General features: G+C 38.6%; 1 protein-coding gene across 6 annotated transcripts in view; it reads right to left on the bottom strand.

Annotated features, from left to right (window-relative positions):
• SNX29 (sorting nexin 29) overlaps positions 1–22,676 on the bottom strand; it is a 103,041-nt gene that overhangs the window by 6,853 nt on the left and 73,512 nt on the right. Inside the window, exon 21 of one of the 6 annotated variants that reach the window (XM_085592375.1) lies at positions 1–20,686. The exons of the other annotated variants lie outside the window; for them this stretch is intronic. Within the exon in view, the coding sequence (XP_085448501.1) occupies positions 20,641–20,686 (46 nt within the window). The 3' untranslated portion in view covers positions 1–20,640. The remainder of the gene's footprint in view (positions 20,687–22,676) is intronic. 6 annotated transcript variants of the gene reach the window in all.

Below are 22,676 nucleotides of genomic sequence, written 5' to 3'. Positions count from 1 at the left end.
AAAGGGATAGCATTGTACTTTTGCCATTCTTTTACAGGACTCCACGTGGTTTTTTAATTAAACTGCTTACACACAGATAAATAAATAAAACTAAGTTTTGCATTTAGCAACTCAGCTAAGCAATACAATTACACAGCACACAAAGCCAAGCTTATTTTCCTAAGTGAAAAACCCCAAATTTATAATATCTATCTTCAGAATGTGTTAACAAGTCCAGAAAGGATAAGTCGCTCATCTGCACTTCTGACCACATTAAACAAACACAGATATATTTTATAACAACCCCCAAAGTTCTCTGTGCAGTTTCTTTTCCTGCAGAGTGGCCTTTCTCACACACAGGTCAGTCCCTCCTGCCAGAGCCACAGGCACGCTCAGGCCCCACTGAGGCATTTGGGGCACCCACATGGGAGAGATGTCAGCAAAGCAAAAGCCTTTAACAAGTCCTGGGGTTGACTGGAAAATTCACTTGCAGGCAGCAGAGCACTTCTGCAAGGAAGGGCAGCTGTGCTGCCCTGCCACTGGCTTCAGAACTACAGTGCACACACAGCTGCACCCACAAAGGGAAGAGAAAAAAAAACAGAATGGAAAAGTCATGTTCAGTTCAGATGCTAAACAACAGAAAATAAAGTTTTGTGGGGTTTTTTAATGGCAGAGTATTTAACTGGTCTAAATTTCTAAGCAGAAAATTCTGAAAAAGCTTTAGTTAAAATAGTAAAGGATTTTCCTGAATCAAGATTCACCACGTTCTTATTATAGTATTTAGTCTTCCAAGGTAACTAAGAAGTTCTTTGTGTGAAAAAATGCATAAAATACCTGTGGCATACATCCTCCTCTTCTTCAATAACCAGATTAATAAGTTAGATCTTTAATTCCTTATTTTCCTTGTCACTAAAGTAAAAAGCCTAAAAATTAATTTAGCCTATGTTATTAATTCTTGGTAGCCAAGGATAATTGGACTTCCAGCTGTGGCCCTACGATTTCTTCCTCTGAAACTCAGCAATGCTATCTAAGTTGCTGTAGAGAATTCTGATCATGTGAATCCAATTTCAGCTGTGCTCATTACCATGGATCTCTTTTAGTAACATGAATATTATTACTCATAATTTTTATACTATTTATAAAATTGAGCAATGCAGTGTTGATACTGTAATGCTTGTAAAAGAGAGCATGTGACATTGACTTCAGAGGGTTGTGATTGTTTTAAGATATGTATTTTTCAGAACATGTAAACGTAAAATAATTGAAATATCAAACATACAATGGAATAAAATTAAATGTTCACCTCCTTGGGCTTTCCTCAATCTAAACTGGGTTAATTCCCCAGCACGACGGGCACTGCTGACAGAGCTTTGGCTGTCTGAGGCACACGGGGATCCTTGGCAGGTACAAGGGGCTTTACCTTGCACCAGAGAGCACGAGTGGAGTGCAATTACTGTAATTTGTGTTGCTTTATGGAAAGCGCATTTTAATGCACAAGCTCCTCCTGCTGGCATGTCCCCAAAACGACATCAGTGCCAGCCCAATGGAGCAGAGCTATTCAGAGGGAAAAGGGCAAAAGGGGCAGAAGGAGTTCCCCTAAAATGAAGAGAGATTAATTAATTTCAGTCTGGCAGGGCTGAGGTAATCAGGTCATTTAGGGTAATTACATGAACACCAATGTCTGTGAGCAAAGGACAGAAATGGCAAGTAATTCGGCTAATTTAAATGATGCTACTCCACAACATGATACATATAATAACTAAATTAGAGATTAATTTATCTTAAATGTCTTAGCTAATTTTTATAATGACAATCTAAGACACATCATTATCTAATGTAGGTTTACAGAAATCAATGTATATCTGAGGAATTACATCTTCATGCATCCAGCATGAAAAAAAAATGGAACTGAAATTGAATTGATCAACTTCCATGGAAACAGATGTTCTACGTGGGAAAAGTTTCAAGTATTAAAAAAGAGTCATAAATTTAAGAGTCTTTCAGCCCCCTTTTCATCCTCCCTTCTTCCAAACCTGATGGGAGAACTGCCCATCTCACTTGCCTGCTTCAGCTCTGGCTCTTGCCAAAATGACCAACCCAAAACACATGGGAAGCAAGTAGGAGAAAAAGAGTCATCTCCCCTCTCTTCTGCCTCCTGTGATTAGACTTAATCATTTAGTTCTGGCATAGAGGTCGAATGATACCTATACAGTCTCTGGTACTAAACAAGACACTTTCTAAATGTATTGACAGTTCAACTGGTCAAATATTCCATGAACTCTTGAGCAGAGACATAAAGACCTTAAAATGATTCTGTCTGTATTTCTGGCAAATGCACATGAAGATAGAATTGAGAAAAATCTTTTTGCCACCCAGTTTTAAGGATGAAGAAGAAAGAATAAGCCATTACCTACATTTGCAAACCCTCGTTTGTCACACTCAGTATAACTAGTCCCTAGGTTAGTTTGGGGGTGCTGAGTTAGGATCCAGCTCTAGTCAATTGTTTTACTCAGATTAAAATACAAATTTAAAATACCTAAATCTAAACCAGGGAGTAGCTATGCTGCAGTAACTCTCCCAGCCCGATTCCCCCAAGTCCCTGAGGTAAATGTGCAATTCATCTAAGCTTACACCTGCTCCAGCTACACCCGTTTGGCTTGAATAAAACATTCTGCTTTTCATGCTGTTCCTTCTGAGCCACAGAAGCCTTAGCAGGCAGAGAGGCTTGCCAGGCACTGCCCTGTTCAGCAGTGGAACGTCCACCTATTAAAGGCTCAAGTTCTTTTCTACATTCTCACCTTGGCCCATTCTGAAGAAAAAAGCAACCTGCTGAGGCAATCAATTCCTCCTTCCCACCGGGTCATTGTTTAGCTTTTAAGCATTCCTGATTGATCTGCCCAGCGTTTGTTTGGCAAACGATTCAGTTTCATTGATTTTGTCTCGGTGTCAAGTTCTGCCTGAGGTGCATCTATAGAAAATAGCTTAAAATAACCGGTCCTTTTCATCAGCTGCTGGTTTATTCACACCTTTGATTTATTGCTCTCTCTGTATCCAAATGCAAACTGTATTTTGTGAGGTTTTCTTTACATACTCAGTACATGGAACTGCAGTATTCTCTTTGCTGATATTGTGAGCATTTACATGAAGAAATTTATTTCCCATCTCAATGCCTATTCTTCAGGATAAAATTAGAGAGAGAAGTTTCTGATAAAAATAGGATAACATATCTGCAACTGGAAATACTTTTGTATCAGCCAGAGATCAGAGAACAGAATAAGCACATCTTGGGAGTGTAGCAAAGCTCAGGATCAGGCATTTCGTGTATCTATCTATAGATCTATCTCACACGTAAATGCCTCTCTGGAGACATTAATAATTCTAGTTTTACTTGAGTTATGTTAAACACACCTCATGAAAAGAGGCATTCACTGCCAAGTGAATTTGGTGACTTTTGCCAGCTTCTTGTGCTATTAATTCTTTGTTAGTCATTATAATAATTAATTCTGGTAATAACCTCAACACTTAATGTGGTGCTCAGGCAGGCAGCTCCTCAGAAAGGTCCTGTTAAGCTGCACCCATATCAGGAGGTCCTTATTAGACAACTGAGAACTAATTCTGACTTGACAATGCAATGTATCTCAGCACCTTCTGCCAATTAAAATCAGGTAAGACACCTGTTTAGTGGCATTATTAGTAAAGATTCTGAATTCACCAAATCACTTCACATACTGTATTAACTCCTGCTTTGCAGTCAACTGGGTAAAACCCTAGTTTCCAGTTGGTGAAGTGTAAAAATAATTGGAGACATATTTCCTGCCACTGCTCCAAGTTTGTAGAAATCAAGTATAATTATTAATGAGAAACTGTGATCTTCATTTATTAATACAAGTATCTGATTTGGATGTTTAAAGAGTCAGTTATTAACAGAAGTGATAGAAAGAAAGAATCCCTCTATAGCACACTTCAACACTGAAAATCCTGGAGATGCTATTAGAGCAAAGTTGTCAGGTTACAAACTGATTAATGATTTCCTATCAAGATTAAATCTGAAATGAAATTTCAAGAAATGAAAAGCATTAATTCTAATAATCTGTCCAACCATTTGGTTAATGTACAGCTCCTTCTACTTCCACATACACACTTCTACACTCATGACGTATTTGATCTCTTCCTGCAGTGAAATAATGACACATAATCATGTTTCCATTTGTTACAATTCAAATTACCCTGACTTGAACATTCACATGCTACAATGCAGTTTCCATAACAGCATGAAGACTTTCTTCATCAACATCTTCACTGCTATTTGAATTTGTCTGTAAACCATGACACTGTACATAATGCTGATTATACAACATTTTTCCCCACTAACTTCATTTTGAAGTTGGTATAACAAGATGGTTATTGTATCTAATAGTCCTATAACTGAATAATATCTGTGTTATACACTCTTCCACTCAGGAGAGGCTCAGAACCTTGCAAAGGTGACCTTTCATCAGTTTCCAACTAAGCAATACTTCTACTTAATACTCTAATTTCCACTTGTGCTATCCACTGCAATGACCCCTGCATTTGGAAATGGTTACTCTCCATGTTTTGTGATGCCCCACACAGAATAAGGGAATGCATGAATACTGTGCTCTGGCAAATGATCCCTGCCCAGCTAACTAGGAAGACAGAGACCACTACACACATATTTACATGTATTTATAATTATATATATTTGGTTTTTGTATTCCTGTGCTCAGCTGAAAGGCAGAAGTTTGGCCGTTCCATCCATTTCCATCACCAACATTCAGCTCTACTCATTCTCCTCCTGTCAGGGGTGACTCTGTGTGAGCAGCACATCCACCACACTCAGCGAGAGGGGATTTCATGAACATGGTTTAGAAGAAGAATGTGATCCAAGGCTGTTTATATAACAACAAAAGGTCAGATTTGCTTTCAGAAGAGCAGTGTCAGTTCCTGGATTTGGGTTTTCCTGCTAGTAAATAATTATCTTTAAGGAAAGCACAGAGAGCTAGAATACATTGTTATTGAAAATATTGGGGAAACTGAGGACATGCATTAGGATTCACAATGCATCATATACATGAAAATAAACAAAAACTTTTGCTTGGCAAGTAGCAATTTCCATGTGCTGAGGCAGCAGCGACCAGCCTGGCACTTCCTCCTCCATACTCACAAACTGTTTGCACACAATAGCTTTGACATGGAGGGCAGACAAATTTAATTACCAAATTAGCATTTAAACAGCATATAATCAATAAAATAGGCATTGAGCATAAAAACAAAGTTTACAGCAAATGCCTTCTCAGACATCAGGACACATGAAGCCAGTAAAAGGAGTTAAGTATTAACACCCCTGAGCTCTCCACATCTGGCTTACACAGCACACAAAATGCAAATAATGAATCATGTTCCATGTCAAGCACTGGGGGGAAGAAAAAGTTTATCATCTCCTCCAATTTGCTTAATTTTGACAGTATCACAAAGAGGAAAAAACATGAAAGCTTAAAATATTTCTTCTTATCTGTTCATCCCTATCATTTACCTGATCCTGAGTTCACTAATGTACTGAGACTAATGGCAGTAAAAACCTTGGTGCATATTCCTGCCTTACTTTACCACATCAGACTTCCAGCCTTCAACACCCCCTAATTCCAGCAGCTGGGAAGAGCAGCAGTCTCCTGCTTTTCCATGGAGCAAACAGCTCCTGGTGCTGCAGCTCTGAGCTGGGCCATGGCCCTGGTGGAGGCAGCTGTGTCCCTGCTGAGGGGCTCTGTCCCCTCCACTCTCCCTGACTCGTCTTTGATTCAAATTCAGCCAGGCAGGAATATCTGCCCCAAAGCACTGGCAGGGGCAGCTTTCAGTGAGTTTAAACTGTCTCCAAAGGAATCATGAGCCCTTTGCTTGGGTTTTGCCAGTAAACTGCCCATCATAAAAACCTGCACAATTACAATCATTCCTGTATTTTTAAGGACAAGCCCCTTCTTTTAAAATTACCATGGAAGCAAATGGAACGATAGAGAAAAGTTGTGATCAAAACATGTTGTTTTGATTTTCCAAGGAAGTGCTTCAGTTTTAATTGCTCCATCAAGTTAAGAGGTATCAGCTGCTACTCTGAAGGATCTTCATCTCTCATGAAGATTACACATGATATTTACATGTGCAAAGGCAGGAGAGAGCTGATGTGACCACTCACAGGGACACATCCAGATTTGAATCAATGTCATGTTAAAAATAACAGCTATGACTATAAAAAAAAAAAAATTAACAAACTGCTCCAGGAATCATAATCATAACTTTCCTGGAAAATATGGTGACAACAGTAACATGAAGAACACTACAGCAATCATTCTTTCTGGGTTTTATTTTTTAAATACTAAGGGCATATTATTGCATTCCACCCATAAGCTTGATACTAATAGTGATCCATGCCCTAAAAACCTCAAAAATATAGGCCATAATCTCAACCCCTGGGAGCATTTAAATTATTCTTCATTTTAGTCCATTATTTAGTTTTCCTAAGACAAAAAAGAAATTCCCACCGAGTTGGATAAGCCCACAGAAAATAGTACATCTGCACCTGGCAACATAATCACAGGGTTGAGACTTGGTAGAGTGGAATTAGATCTGTACACTCTAAATAAACAAAAGTAATCAAGATGGGGAAATATGTAAATAAATGAGTACCATCAACAGAATAACAAGGGAAATGCTGACTTTGTTCTTGGTAATGAAGACAGGGACTAATGTTTACATTTAATCCAACACAGAAAAGGAAGCTCATGGAAGAATGACATTGCCTAGTAAATGACTACAGGAGCCAGCTTGGGATGCAACAATCCTGATGGATTAGACAGAAACTAAACAAGCATCAGGCTGGCCAGCAAAAAGACAACCACAATAATTAGGAACCAAAATCACATTTTCTGTTTAAACATATTATAATTATTTTCTCTGTAAAATGAAAATGTCTGTGATAAATGCAGCTCATCCTTTTTTTTTTTTCATTATGACTCCAAATTAGGTTAACAGGCAGCAAAATTTGCTACTGACTCCAGTGGGAGTTCAATGCACAGTGCATTGCTGGCTAGGAGCTCCTGAAATATGGGGTCAGGTCTCCAGGTATCATTAGATTCAGAGCCTTTAGAAAGAGAAAGTGTATCATCTTGTTCCCTCTATAACTCAGAACTTTGCCAACGAGTTCAAAATAAAAATAAATCAGATTTGCAATAATATTTGCCAGAATATTAGCGAGGAATCAATTTAGGACACCAGTGAGCAGCCGTGGCTGTCCCACTGCTGGCAGCCACTGCAGTGTAGCTGCAGGGCTGGAGTGACATTCCTGGCAGCTGGGAGCTGCTGAAGCTCCTCATTCCAGCTCCTGGAGAAGCCTGGAAATGGCTGCTGCTGCCCAGAGAATCTGCTTCTGGAGGCCAGCTGGGTTTTGTCCCAGAAGGAAGCTATCAAAGGACCACAGGATGCCAAGACAGGCACTTTCCTTATTTACCTGTGAAATCCTCATCTTGTTTCTTTGAGTTTTGTGGCTTTGGCCAGATGAAGATTTTGCTGTTAGGAAGAACAGTCGGCTTTGACAGAGGACATCTTCTGGCTCCCAGTAAATTTTGAGCTAAGCAGTGACTCCCTTTCCCTGGTTTAGAAGCCCAGTGAAGCACCTGTGTCACTGGTGGGTATGACAGGTGCACATGCCCAGAACCAGGCTGTGAGCTGGTGCAGAATTTCACCTCTGTCGGGGTAGCTCTGCTGTGCCAGCAGGAGAGCAGCCCCAGCAGCCAGGAGGGGAGGGAGGTGTGTGCCTGCAGCTCCCTGCAGTGCTGCTGCACAGAGCTGCTTGTGCCCTGCCCAGGTGGCACAGGAACCTGAGTGCAGTGGCAGCTCCACAGGCAGGCAGGAACCTTTTTCATCTTATCCCTGCCCTGTGCTCAGCAATGCTGGGCACTGGATTTTCTTGAAGTCTTCAGGATTTAGATGCATTTTGACTCAGCTGTAGCAACTAACGGTAAAAATATGATAAAATATTCAGTCTGCAAACCAATGCCATTTTCTTTCCCTTTGGTCATACCTGACTATTCTCAATAGCTGATGCTTTAGGATTTATCTTTTATCATGCAGGAGTCTTCTACTGAAAGATTTCTAACAGAGTCAGACATTTAGAGCTGTTCAATGTATGTTTATGATTTACTGTATAAAAATTAATAAATTAAATATCTTATAAAGAATTAATTTATGAGTTCTTAAGGATAAGAATAAAATTTGAGAAACTAGATTTCAGAAGTCAGATAGACACAGAATACTAAGAAATGGACTCTGCTGTTTGCAAGGCCCACATTTCTAACTTTCAGACCCAAAGATTAGGTCTCTTTTTAACACATGAGTTTTACTAAACTATCATGTGTAATTGTGTTACACTTCTAACAATTTTAAACTAAAAATAAACCTTCGTACTTCTATTCATAATCAAACTGTGGAGCACCATGTAATTAATATATGAAGATTTTAAAAAAAAAAAGACTTTGTCCTGCTCTTGGAGATGGTGACCCCAGCAATCCCAGTAAAAATCCTTCCTGGAATGTCTGATTAAGATTGGGTTATTTGAGCAAGAGTGAACTGATGAAGCCTGTTTAGCAATGAAGCAGATCTGCATTAGGAAATGTGCAGCTCCTTCCAGCTGTGGCTGCATCCTCCCAGAGCAGCAGAGCCTGACGTTGGACTGAGGCTGGGAACTGGCAAAGTCCTCGCTGGGTGCTGTGCCTGGGCCCTGCAGGACAGGGCTGGAACAGGGAGCATGCATTTCTGAGCCATCCCTGCTCTGCACACACACCAGACTGCCTCAGGATGCTGCCACTGCTATTTCTGCACAGACCTCAAAGAGTTCAGGTCATTTGGCATTTCTGAACTGACATTTGGCCTCATTTGTATCTACAGAGGATGTATTTGGAGACCTCTGAAGCAGTCTAAAGTAAAAAAAAAAAACCAAAAAGCCAAAATCACTTTCTATACCCATTGGTTAATGATATGAAGGGCTATGGCAGGGAAGGAAGGCTGTATACTATGAATTTTTTGTTATTAATAGACAAGTACCTCTAATTACATCAAGTTATTCTAGGATATTTCAGCTAACTGTTCATGGATTCTGCTCACCACACAAGTACCAAACATATTAAAATATACCACAAAAATAGGATCTGTAACACAACAGAATTGAATGGATTATGTTTACAGCTGGCAGATAAGCAAAACCAAGGAACAAAGCTTTTGTAAAATGTTTTGAATTTTGGTGATGGTCTGTAGCTAATTCCTGCTGTTTTCACTGGAAAAACTGATGGCTGCTGCAATATTTTTCAATACAAGTTCAAATAAGGAAAAGAAATAACCCACCTCCTTTTGAAAAACTGTGCAGTTGGGCATAAACAAGCTTGTTATGGTCTGGATTAAAGCCAAGTACATGCACAAGTACAAAGATACCTCCCTTATGCAGATTATTTGTTTTACATATTTGAATGCATGCATCCATTTATCCATTACTGCCAGTGCTGCACAGAAAGGAGCATGAATAAGCACTGGAAGACTGCAATATAAGATGTATAAACAGATTGCTCTAAACCACAGTTTCATGAGTATTCCTTACTGCTTCATATGCTAAGAGAAAGGAATAAAGTTTATTTCCCATCCTCAGCATAGTCTCTTTCATTCCTCAAAATCTCTTCCACCGTGGAAAAGTAATTAAACTTAATCTTTGGTTTTATTCCCAATGAAATAAGCATTACAGAATAATTTTTTTTCAATACTCCAAATCTAACAGTTACATGAAGTGGAAAAAAAGTCATGTTGTTTCATTAGCAAATTATTTTTTAAAAAATCATTCTACTAATTCTGCCATTCAAGCAATTATGTAAAATTTACATATGGGAATACATTTGCACACACTTATTCTGATTTAAAGAACAGTGTATTTTGAATAATTATTCCCCTTTTTTCCACTGTATAACAGATTTCTCAAGGGCAATTGCTCTGATATATTGACATTTCAGGGGATCTGGAGCAAACATCATAAACTCATGTCTGAGAGCTCAGCTGGCAATATCTCTGACAATGCATTACAGAAATCCACCATGCCAAAACTGTTTGCAAATGCCATCCTGTGCCAAAAGTGTTTGCAGATGTCACAGAGAACCACCCAATATGACAAAAGCCCTTGGCTGAATGGAAAGCAGCCCCTCGTGCACCAAGGTCTGATGTGCAGGGTGCAAACACCAGCAGTGTCCCCTGGGATGGTCACCAGGAAGGGACTTACAGGGGCCATTCATTGTTTTTCTGCACCAGAAACCTTGGAAATGCCATTTTCCATTTCACAGAGTAGCAGAAAGGCAGTTTGGTGGCCCAACAAAGGGTGTTTGGGAACTGAAGAGAGAACAGTGCTCTGTGCCCTGAACAGGAGGAGACAGAGCCAACCTGGTAGGTCACAGAACTCAGACCCTGCTTCCCAAACAACAAACCCCCTAAATCCTGTTCTCCCTGGAGGAGCTGCCTTTGTACATCCAACGCACATGTGCTGCTCTGGGAGTTCTTCTATTCTCCCACATTTTAGAAACTCGCACAGGAAAAGTGATTTTTTGATGGTTTGTGCTCTATCAAGCATCCCCTGTTAATAGAATTCAAGCTGAAAATGTCAAAGTAAAGTTTGTCTCTTTAATACACACTCTGAATTACCACAACTGATTTGTACCAGAGTCATCTGTTATAAACTGTGTCTATCAGTTTCATGACTCCATGTAAGATTTTACTAAGTAGGGAATTAAACTCACAAATCTCCAGACTGGGTTTTGTGCAGGTCACATCCCCCAGGCCACACTAGCATAGTTTAAGTAATATATTTTGCCATGCAGACTGTTAAAGTGAATAAGAAGCCCCTAAGTTCCTTTCAACACATCAGAGAAAATCAGGAGTAGAAATAACCTCACTCTTTGTGAGAATAGTATGGCTTCAAAAACATCTTGAAGTGCCACAGTTGCATGCTATGCAACTTCTAAATACATTATAAATACTATATATATGATAAATACAGTATTATTTTGTTTGGTTTCTTCCAGTTCCTGTTCATTCTGTGAACATATACTTAAATAATTCCCTCTTCCGCTGTATATTTCAAATTCTAATTTCACAAAGCAGCACTAGAAGAGTAGTGGGCTATGAGAACTTATTGATAAGGGAAGCTCACCATCCCATCTGCCCTGAGCCCTCCTGCCATCACACCTACCAGCACCCTGCTTTCAGCTGGATGGAGCATGGAAGTCGAGGAACTTCTCCTCCTCCCAGCACTGTGCCATTCCCACGCAGAGCTCAGCTGTGGGCTCCAGGCTCACTGGGTGCAGTGGGTCAGCACATCCTCCCGGGGCAGTCCCCAGGGCCTTGTGCTGAGGAGCAGGAGAGGCAGCTCAGGGCTCTGGATCCCAGCTCCCAGATCCATCTGCACTCGCACACAGATTGCTCTGGCTGACCAGATGGCTTCTTACAAAACAACATGTTCACATCAACAGTGTTCAAAACACTTTCTGCTGGAAACTTGTTTTCTGTCAGGGACCTGCAGATGGTTCCCTTCCCCTACCTGTAAGTTCTCCAAAATACATCTCCTGAACTGGCTGTTATGCAATCTTCATATGCCGAGATTTGACTGTGAATATCTAAAGCTGGCAATTTTCTTAAAATAAGCTCCAGAAAGAGAAACTTAACAAGCAATTATAGATCAGCTAGTTTAAGTGCAGCTGTAGAATAAATATTACAAACTGTTTTGCAGGATTTAGTAGGCCAAAAAGTAAGCTTTAAAAATCACAAATTCATTACAGGGAACTCATGTAGAGTTGGATAAGGCCAGACAACTGGCTCAAGAAGGGCAAATATTGTGAAAAGAACATTATACAGCTGCATCAGAGGTGTCTGGGGGTATGCATGTGACACAGTGAGGCACCTGAGCCAGTCCTGAACAGCTATGCAGTAAATGGCTCCTACCATCCACATGTCCCATTATGCAGTCACTACAGAGGCAATTTAAGCTGCTCAGCAGCTTAAAAAATTATACTGAGAAGAAAATTATCTTCACACCAAATTAAAATACTCACTTGGATTTTTTTTTTTTTTTTTTTTTTTTTTTTTTTTGGCCAGTCTGGTGCTCTTTGATGACCTGGATGCTACATCAAAATAAGCATTAGGATGCAACATAATTCTATATGTGGGCTTTTTATAATGCAAATTCTGTTCCCATTTTAAAACACTGTAATAATTTTGAGGGCTTTGATTGAAAAGGGACAAAAAGACACAGCTTTGGTAGTTCAAGGTCCCACATGCTGGAAGGTAGACAATGTCATACAGCAAGGGCAGCAAGAACACAAGAGGCATCTGCACTTGCTCACACTCCCAGCATTTTAGCACATTCTCAGCTATTGATTGATCGAGTTGCAAACTCCTCTGTGCTCTCCTCCTCTGAAAAAGTCAATTCCAGCAGAATAATGGAGCAAATTGTTACAGACAGAGAGGATAACTAGGTAATAAACTGTCCAGACATGCCTAGTCCCATTTACTAGAAAAAGAAGGATAACACATAGAAAATAAAACTCTTTTTTCATTAAATTAGGTGTATCATTGAAGCAATTTTTTAGAAAGAATTCTACTCAGACAATCATGCCAGGAACTGGTTTACATAGTAAAAGGAAATAACTAGACAATTGCAAAGATAGTAAAAGCTTACTTTTACTAGCTAGTTTCCTTTACAAATTATGTATACTTGTCAAACAAAACAGAATCTGAGTCTTTAATAATTACAATTATTTGAAGGGACAAAGAAACAAGATGCCCTGTTATATATCTTAGCTATTCAAGTAGAAATATGTTCTACATGCTCACTTGAAAAATTTTTATCGATCTTGTAGAAATGCCAAACTCTCTCAAACATGAAAATTTCAATCTCAATGTTCTACAGTAGTCAGTAATCAGTGCAGACTAGGAGGGTAATGGAGAGCAGGTTTACAGACATTGGTTTGTATCTAACTCTTTTCATGGTTATGCTTTGCAATTCTTGATTCATTATTTCACATGAGAACTAAAACATTGCTTTACCCAAGATTTAGGTACAACACCATGGCTTTGATTTTGGAGACTAACACAGCACAGAGAGCTCTTTAACCCAGCACAGAGCTGCAGAACAGAGCACCCATCCAGCCCCCAGGGAGACAAACTGGGAAGTGGGGCTGCCAGGCAGACTGGGGCTCTGGGCAGGCCTGGCTGAGCTGCTCTGGCACAGACTGAGCAGCAGCCAGAGCTAAAAGGCAAAAGCACAACGAGCCCAAGGTGCCAACGTGCTCCGAGCCAGAACAGCCCTGCCCAGGAGGGTCCCTGTCCCCTTGGGGTTGGCTCTCCAGGGCACCTGCATCTCCTTCCCATATCCTTCCACAGAGTTCATCCCTTAGGCCTGGAGAATGAGCACAGTGAACTACAGGTGATATCACAAATATCTGCATTGTAAGTGTTATTAAAATTGCCATCTGGATTTGATTTTGTGAGTATTTGTGTATGCTCCACACATGCACATTTCATAATTTCATATATCTGCTAACACTATCCTGATACCAATGAACAGTTGTAGCAGAGTTTTAGAACTGCACAAAGAAATTGTTTCCTACTGAGGAAATCCAGATTCCAGAGTTTCAGGATGAGTAGAGTACATACACTGCTGGAATGGAGAGGATCAACATATAAATTACCTTAGAATCTACTAAATGTTTACATGAGCAAAAATTGATTTTAATATATGCAGACAATAAAGTTGAAGATAGAAGATGATTGCTTGTGCATTTTCCAAGTTTCCACTACTTAAAAAAAAATCATCCTGAATTATGCTAAAAGCACTTCACAAAAATATATTCAGGGTATGAAATTGAGATAATGGAAGCTTACAGAGCTGGGGATTAAAGGATGAGAGGCAGTTTTGTCCCAGCACACAGAAAACAGGTCTACTGAATGCCCACCAAGCTGGCCAGATAACCAAAGCAGAGGGATCTCCTCCTGCCAGGCACTTACATTGCTCTGTAGCTGGAATAACACTGACTGCAGAATGCTCACTGCACCAGACCTTCTCACCCCAAGATCCTACATGGAGCTGCATCTTTATACACAGTAAGAATCTTCTAAAATACCAGAATCACCCATGTATATTTTTAAGGCTTGTTTTCAGAAGACAAAATATCTGCCTACCACAGTGTTTAAATTTCTGTGCCTATGGTGTACACCTTTGATTGCTAGTTCAGCTACCATTGCTATTTCAAAAAAATGAAAGAAAATCCCAGTACCCTTCTAATGAAATGGCTTCTTCTATGTGTGCATAAAATGCAGTAAAGTAAAATAAATCCTGTGTAAGTGCTCTCTTTTTTACATTTTTTTCCACCATTTTCCCTTTTTCACCTCATTTTAACGTACATTCTCTTCAATCAATCCAAACTGTCTCATTCAGTCTCTTGCTCCTATTACATTTTACAGCACTCCTCTACTCTTATTCAACTCATTTATTCTTTTATTCCTTACTTTCTCCAGTTTTCTTTCTCTAATAATTCACACTTGCAGACACAACACTGTTACCCACTAAAACCCAGCTATTGTTTGCTCCTGTTCATGCCCAATTATTCTCTCAACAAACTCCTGAGCTAAGTTGATTCTATGTTGGTGAGTCAAACCTCTGTTGTCCAGAAATCATCATTCCCACAGCCCCTCATGGAAACCAGTACCCTCCTGCATTAACAACATCATGTTATCTCTTTCAAATCAATTCACCTGTTCGTGTTTCAGTTTGCCCTTGTTTCACATTTCCTTTATTACAAAAAGGCCTCAAGTCCCTCTTGACTCACTCAGGTTTTCAGGCACCCAGACCTCAATCACAGTGTGACACTGCCCAAGCTCAGTAAATCCTGAGCAAATCCTACTCAGTATTTGACAAATTTTTATTCTATTGCTCTAACTTCCCAAATATATTTTGTGGAAAATTCCAGTATTTTCAGTAGGCTCCTCCAGGCTGAAAACCTCATTTGGAAGTTCCTAATGATCAAGTCACTCCAGTTAAAAGAATGACTCTGGTGAACAACTGCACTGTTGCAATCTCGGCTTTTCCTGTTTTATGCACTGCTATTAAATTAGTTTAGACTAACATCTTGACACTGTGTTGTGCCCTTTAACACGTTATGAAAATGACATCTTCTTGGGTTAGATTCTATTCCTGTATGTCATTAATTAAATATATTAACCAGTGTTGATAATTGGAAGGGAATAAAGTGAGAATATTGGTAGAAACCAAATTGCTTACAAGAAAGGTGCAGCAATTCTATATTTGAGTGTCAGGTACAGCTGTCATATGGCTCATCTGACAAGAACATCTTTATTCTTTTACTCACTTAGGACAACCACATCACACTACAAAGAAAAGGTCTAAAGATGGCTGTCAACATGGCTGAAAGCAAAAAAGTAAACTGATTGTTCCATACCTTATCCCCAGTAAAGTGCTTGCATGCTATCACGAAGGAGGACAGGACTTTGAAGTCCTGCACACTTAACTGTATTAGCATTTCCAGCATTCTACTTTTCATAGCCCAGATGCAAAAATTTGTTCCAGATCCAAAAATGGTATAAGAGTCTTAAAAATATTGGATCCATTGTTTATGAGTTAGGTATGGACAAAATAGAAGCAGGATTTTTCTCTTTAATTAGAAACAGTTTCTGATTCACCTTGGCAACTCCCTGTCAGACATGAGTGTGCAGTAAATATGCTGACAGGAATGGCGTGCCCAACCTCCAAAGCGAAACCTTCTTTCCTGGCTCCAGAGCCCATTTTTGCTACCAATTTCAGAAACACCTGCTCAGTACAGAAATGCCTGAATGTATAAAGAACTCACTTTTTAACAAGGGAGTGCATGTGACTTGTAACCAAGGAAACAGGATCACTGCTGTAATGACACAAAACTTAACTGGCTCTGTGTTCTTTTATCAGAAAAATCTTGATAGCTTCTTGCACTGCCACAAGTTCAGTGTATTAGAGACACAAACCCCAGTGTTTAGAAATCCTGTCTTTTGCTAAGGACTTGCTGAGTTTGTTGGCAAGCAGCAAAGGAGCAAGGAAGAAGGATGTACTGCTGAGAATCACAACTCATCCCTGGGAATGCTCTTCCATTACAAAGCCTGTTGTTAGCTCGGAGAAAAAGGGTTAGAAAATGATAACAGAATTCATGGGCTCAATGAAAAAAAAAAATGAAAAACATTCAAAAACATCCTGATCCAGCCAGTTCCTTGCAAAAGACAGATGGAATTAAACATCACAAAATGCACAGCACAGTTAAAAGCTCCTTTTATAAAGCACTGAAGTTTGTTCTTGCATTGACCATAGCTGTTTTCAACATACTATGTTTGTTCCAGAGCTTTATAAATTGTGTGATTATAAACAAAACCAACATACACCAGTTAGCAACACACAAAGTGCTTTAGAACTGTTGCTGTCAATCTACTTGCTTTCTATTTTTGTCACATTTGTTCAACCAATGCAATGGAGAACATTTCCTGTACATTTCTACACATGCAAAAGAAATATCATAGCATAGCCCCTCTATTATTTGTTTCAGTAATTTTAAACATAATTATTATTTTCTCAGGCAGCATTAAACACAAGTTTGTTCCAAGGAAACTGTAAAGATCACAAGTCCTCAAATGTGTCCAATGGTGACTGGAGACTATTCAATCCCTGTACAGTATGCACTAAATTATTCTTCTCATAACTACGGTAAAGGTCATTCTGAATATAAAAAAGCATGATAAAAATCTAATTGATGGAAATATGCTCATAAACACCTATTTGTGAAGCCAGTTGAACAATTCATAGCAATTAACTCAGCAAAGCAAGTTTCACTGTCTTTATTGAGATGGTAATTGGTCTAAGTCACACTATTTCAAAGTGAAGTTAGTTCTTTTTTTTTTAATGGTAAGGCTCAATAGTGGGAAAATAAATAAACTACATAAACCCCTTCAGCATTATGGAGTTGCTGAATAGCACCCCAACTGAGCATCACACCAAGACAAAAATGACAAACATCTCTTCCTTGAGGTGTCTCAGTCCTGGAACACTGCAAGACTGAGGTGTCCATTAGGGTGAGCTTAGAGGGATGTGTTTCTGTAATACTTTCACTATTACCCATCCCTGCAGGACTAAGTTCTTTCAATTGTACTTCTGAATACTCAAACACTTCTGATTCAGTGCTGCCTTAAAACTCCAAGACTGAGAAAATGCAACTGAAAGCAAGAAATTGGGGGCAAAAAGAAGAAAACTTCTAGAGACATAAACAGATTCTCTCACCTGAATAAAATTTACTTGCATTGGGCACTGCTGGCAAATTTAATAAGACCACCTGCTGGAAAAGAAACAACCTATAGAAATGCAGCTGAGAGAAATAAAGAACTAAGAAAACCAAACAGGTTTTCTAGTCCTTTTTACTTTAACAATTGAGAAGAAAATCAGCAACTACAAAAATAGTTTTAAATATACCAAAATATATATTAATATATTCCAAATGTTGACTTTTTTTAATTTTTATCTGACATGTAAAGGATTACAATATTTTGATACAAAAGGCATACCTTGTTGGTCATTCTACATGCCTCATGCAAATCATTAGGGAATATGCAAAATATTCTTCCTGATCAAAAAAATGTCATTTAAATTCCAGTGAGCAGTTGCTTGACTGCTAACTTCTGTAAAACTACTAGAAGAAGAACCAAGTTGAAGTCGGCAAATATTTTAAGTGCTGATGGATATTTGGAATCTCTTTCCATCTGCAGCAACTCTCTGAAGACTGTGACTGCTATTAATGTTATTGCCATGATAACTACCCTTCCCCAGCTCAGGTCAGAGGTGCTAGAACCTGTTCAACCATTTAAAAAGACAAACCACTGGCAAGAACAAAATCAGAGGGTGCAGGACAGCTCTTTACCCTGTGCAAAGCAGCAGCAGCATTGCAGTAAATGCTCCCTGACAGACTTGAATAATCAATAGAATGTGTGTCAGTTGTTCATGTCCTATACAAAGCTTTACTTATTTCAAAAATCGCCTGTCAAAGCCCAGGTAGATCCATTGTAAAAAGAAAGCCTACAATCATATCCTCCTCATATGTTTAGATAAAACCAGCTGTATAAAGCCAAATGCTTCTAGTAAGCCTAAAGTACCAGTGTTTATCCATAGGTCCCTACTATATTCAGCCCCTCTTGTTTTTAACATCAAGCATCCCATTTCTCTTTCTTCCTGCATTTTCTTGCCCACTTTATCACTCTTTCTATTCCTCCTGATGTATTTTTTTCTCTCCTCTTTTTCCTTTCAACTACTCAGAGCAGGGAAAGGAAAAATTGAAGACATTTGAAGAATGCCATGCAATACACACCTTCAGCATGTGCAAAAACATAGAACACAACAGGCAATTTTTGCAGAAGGGAAAGACATGAAAGCTTGAATTTTCATATACTTTGACCAAACAATTTTTGCCCTACTTCTTCACATTTCACTTAGATCAAAACATGCATGATGCTTTTTTTAAGTCTGATGTCAAGCATCATAGGTTATGAAAGACTAAAACCAAAACTGTCAGTTACAAAGTGAGGAATGCAGAACCCAAGAATAACAGTGAGACAACTCTATGTTTGTTAAAAACAATCCACTCAAATTCAAGTATTTTAATTCTACCATCAACAAAAATTCCACAAAAGAATATCACATTTTTGCACTGAAACTTCCTGCATTATCTGAACATGATAATCAAACTTTAGATATCTAAGATATTTTTACTTCAACAATCATCAGTGCTTGGCAACACAGTTCAACTGAAAGATAAATATTGTGTAATGTCTCTACATTAGATCAATCAATTAACATAGCAATAAATTAGTTTCATTAGCATGTTTCAGGCATCAGAAGGTGCTTTAGTAATTAAAAGCCCCATATTTAAGCAAATGCTATTTCCAGTTTGCTCATGTAAATTTTATTCCAGAGTGCCTCCTGTATTCTATCAGAGAGCTCGGTGCTGTCACCCAGCAGAGCTGGGGCGTGCTGAGGAGGCACTGGGGCCATGCAGTGCCCAGCTGGCAGCACAGGCTGCCCCCCGGGCTGCAGCCCAGCACCACCCCAGCCACAGCCCTGGAGGATGCTGCAGCCAAGTGCTGCCTCTCATTCCACAGATACGCACCCTGATAGCTTTAACAAGGGTCGTGCCATCACCAACTCAGTTTTTGAGAAGTCAAGCGATTCAAAATTGTATTTAAAACTGCCTTACTTTGCTTCAAGATTGTTTTTACAGCATTTCAAGGATTGCTTGTTTGCTTTTCATCTTATTGTTTACCTGAAGGTGCAATAACAGCACAACAGTCACACCTCTATCTTCATATGCAAATATATTCACGTGTGTGTATTCAAAAATCTTATTTTAACTAATATTCATGTTTCTGTGAAAAGGTTCATTCTTTACATTAAAACTGTGCCCACATCTGCTGTATATAACCTATCCCTTGTGGGGATGAACTTATTGAATGAAATATAATTGTTGCACTAATCTGTAGTTAACTTTGAGTCTGACCAAATCTTTTTATCCCTCTAAAGTATCTCAAAACTAACTTTGAAAGGGCCAATTGTCAATTTCTTGAGAATTAACCCAGAAATACAACATCCACAGGTGCCACACAGTAACTTTCCTAAATGATTTATTTCATTTCTACTTGGCAGCAACATTTTAATACTTGCAATGGTATTGTAGAGAAGTTAATGTTCTTTTTACCTCTCATAATACCTCTAATATACACATTTAAATGTTCTCAATGACACACTGACAGGTGCAACTGAAACAGAGATGAGAAAACTGCCAAATATAAACCAAACCAAAATTCTTCAATTCTTTCCTTGATTGTCTGCAAGACCAAAAGCAGATACTTGGCTTTAAACACTGTTTAGTACTAAATAAATCCGAGAGGAGTATTCCCAAGATGACATTCTTTTTTGAGTTGCTGATTGGCTGGCACAGAAATTTGCCTATCAGTCTCTTTCCATCACATTTCTCATAACTCTACCTTCCAAGAGAATGCAAGCATTTTATAAAATGAGAAAGAGGTAGAAATAGTAATTTTTTTACTACAATTTAACTTGGTGACTCTAAGACAACTGACACAAAACACCTAAGAACACAATTTCTGCTATGAAACATGCCCCTAGTAATGTCACCCAGGGGAGATGGAGACAACATATTTTTTTAATATTACAGTCCTCTAATCATTACAAAGAACTGATGACTCCTTTGGTGTTCAAATACATCCTGCAGACAACAGAACCTGCTGATGATTTACTGAGCAGATTCTCTGCTTTTGTTAAAGCATCTGTTTGAGCAGCTCCCACAAGGGAATAAATGTGCAGCTTTGCAGCTCAGCAGAACATAAAATTGTTATTTAGAAAACAGTGTAGCATGTACCTGTGGCCTGCAATATGAGATAAAAAAGTACTTAGCACTGAGCCAATTCACACAGGGATTGGTGGGGGGACACAGCCCTGGCCTGAGTCCTGTCAAATCCAAGCACAGAAAGTCACCAACCTCTGGGCAAACTGCTGGAGGGTTCCATCTTCCTCACACTGGGAAAAAAAGGGGGTTTTATTATTTTCCCTGCATTTCAGTTTGTGCCATTATGAGGACATTGGAAAGAAAATCTCTTTTAAAAAATGAGGACAAATGATACAAAAACCAGAGAGATAGAAAATTGGACCATCACAGAACTTTAGAATTCTTCCTCCCAACTTTTTAAAGCTTTTAGCTTCTTACATACTTGAAATAATACAATCTATGTAAAGATTTATATTGAGAGACTCAATTATATGGTCCAAAGAATTGTGATTCTTATTGCCAATGATCCTACCTGGTTTTATATATATTTACAAAGAGCTCGGTATGTGTGATCATTTTTCATATTGATAAAAAAAGTGATTGAAACACAACTGTACTTGTTATACTCAGCTTTGTTTATCCATAATGAACCAATCATAAGTGCAAATAAATGTGCATTTTAGTAAGTATTAGCAGAAAGGCCTTCACCAGCTAGCACATGTAGCAATCTAATTCAACAGTGGCAATTCTTGATTTAGGTTCTGCTCCACATGGACTGAAAATTTATCTATTGATGTCAATTTTATTACTGCAAAGAATTTTTTATTCAGCATGTAAACAGACAAATTAGTAGAGTTAGAATCTATTTTTTACATTAAGACATGAAAGTGGACTATAAGGGAAATTCTGACCAATCCTGTGACTGAGCTAATGCAGTATCAAAACTGAAAAAGATACAAACTGAGATTACAAGTGGTAGAGACTGACAAAAGAAAAAATACATCAATGACAGCTCAAAGCACAAGGATTCAGAACAAGAAACACTTCCACAAGTCACCACAAGCATCTGACACCATGATGGGAAGAAATGTAGCAAACTCATTCACATTATTGTCCTGTAAACTGTTAGCTGAGTTTCAAAGTAAGAGCAATTCTTTCCTCTGTAAGAGTGCCAGACTATTTCACACAGATTAGTTTGAATGTTTTTCCTTGTCAGATCTGTGCCTGGTTGTATGGAACCACTGCACTCGAAAGGGAGGAACTCCCAAATCAACAAACAATAAAAATTTTAGGCAATATTCATTAACAGTGGATTCAGTCGTAGAGATATTAATCTTATATTCTTCTCACCATAATCATATTTTAAGACCACAATCAGGCCTTGGAAGTGATAAATTAAAACTGACCCTGTAATTTCTATCTATAGGATGCCTAATCAGACATAACCTTTATGGGATTTTTCATTTGCACACTGAAGCCTGGTCACGTAATATTGAGAAAAAACCATCTAAGACCAAATAATTTTTTTTTTGTTAATATTTCATTGCTTCCTAACAGACAGATCTAATGCTCTTGAGGTTTTTTTTAATGCATATCAAGACTGTAATTTTTTTTCCCAGACTGAGGTAGTGAGGTACCACTACTGTCTACAGCACAGTCTAGGACTAATACCTCAGTGTTTCGTAATTACTCCTTCATTGATAAAGATGAAGCAACCATACATATATTTGTGCTACAGAGGAAAAATTAAATATATCAGAATTTCTGTATGTATTTACAGTGTTGTATAGTAAAATATTATTAAACCTAACAGAACAGAAGAATTAGAACTACAGTACAAAGATTACAACTGATTAAAGTAATAATCAATTCATAGACTCCAAGATATTTCAGGTCTCCTGTTGATGAAGCTCAAAATCCATTACAGAAGGATAATACTGGAAAAGTTGTCAATCTGAAGGGGAACTGAAATGCATTTTCTTTCAGATGCTTTTTAAACCCCCAGCTGTGCCAGGTCAAGATTCTCAGATAATAAAGGCCATAGAGAGTTCAAATAGCCTAGAAATGATGGCACTTGCAGACACTGATAGAAGGAGCACATTTTAGAAAAGTTCTTTTTATTAATTTGATGCTGCTGCTGTAGCTGCAGAAGAGTCTGATATCTCAGTAGTAAAATGCATTAAAAAGCTATTTTTTCTGCTGCTTTAGATGAGGAATGTAGTTATTTTGCTCAACAGCTGA

This window comes from Lonchura striata, chromosome 14 (assembly GCF_050655825.1).
Source record: "Lonchura striata isolate lonStrDom1 chromosome 14, ASM5065582v1, whole genome shotgun sequence".
NCBI lineage: Eukaryota > Metazoa > Chordata > Aves > Passeriformes > Estrildidae > Lonchura > Lonchura striata.
This window is presented reverse-complemented; position numbering and strand designations above follow the sequence as displayed.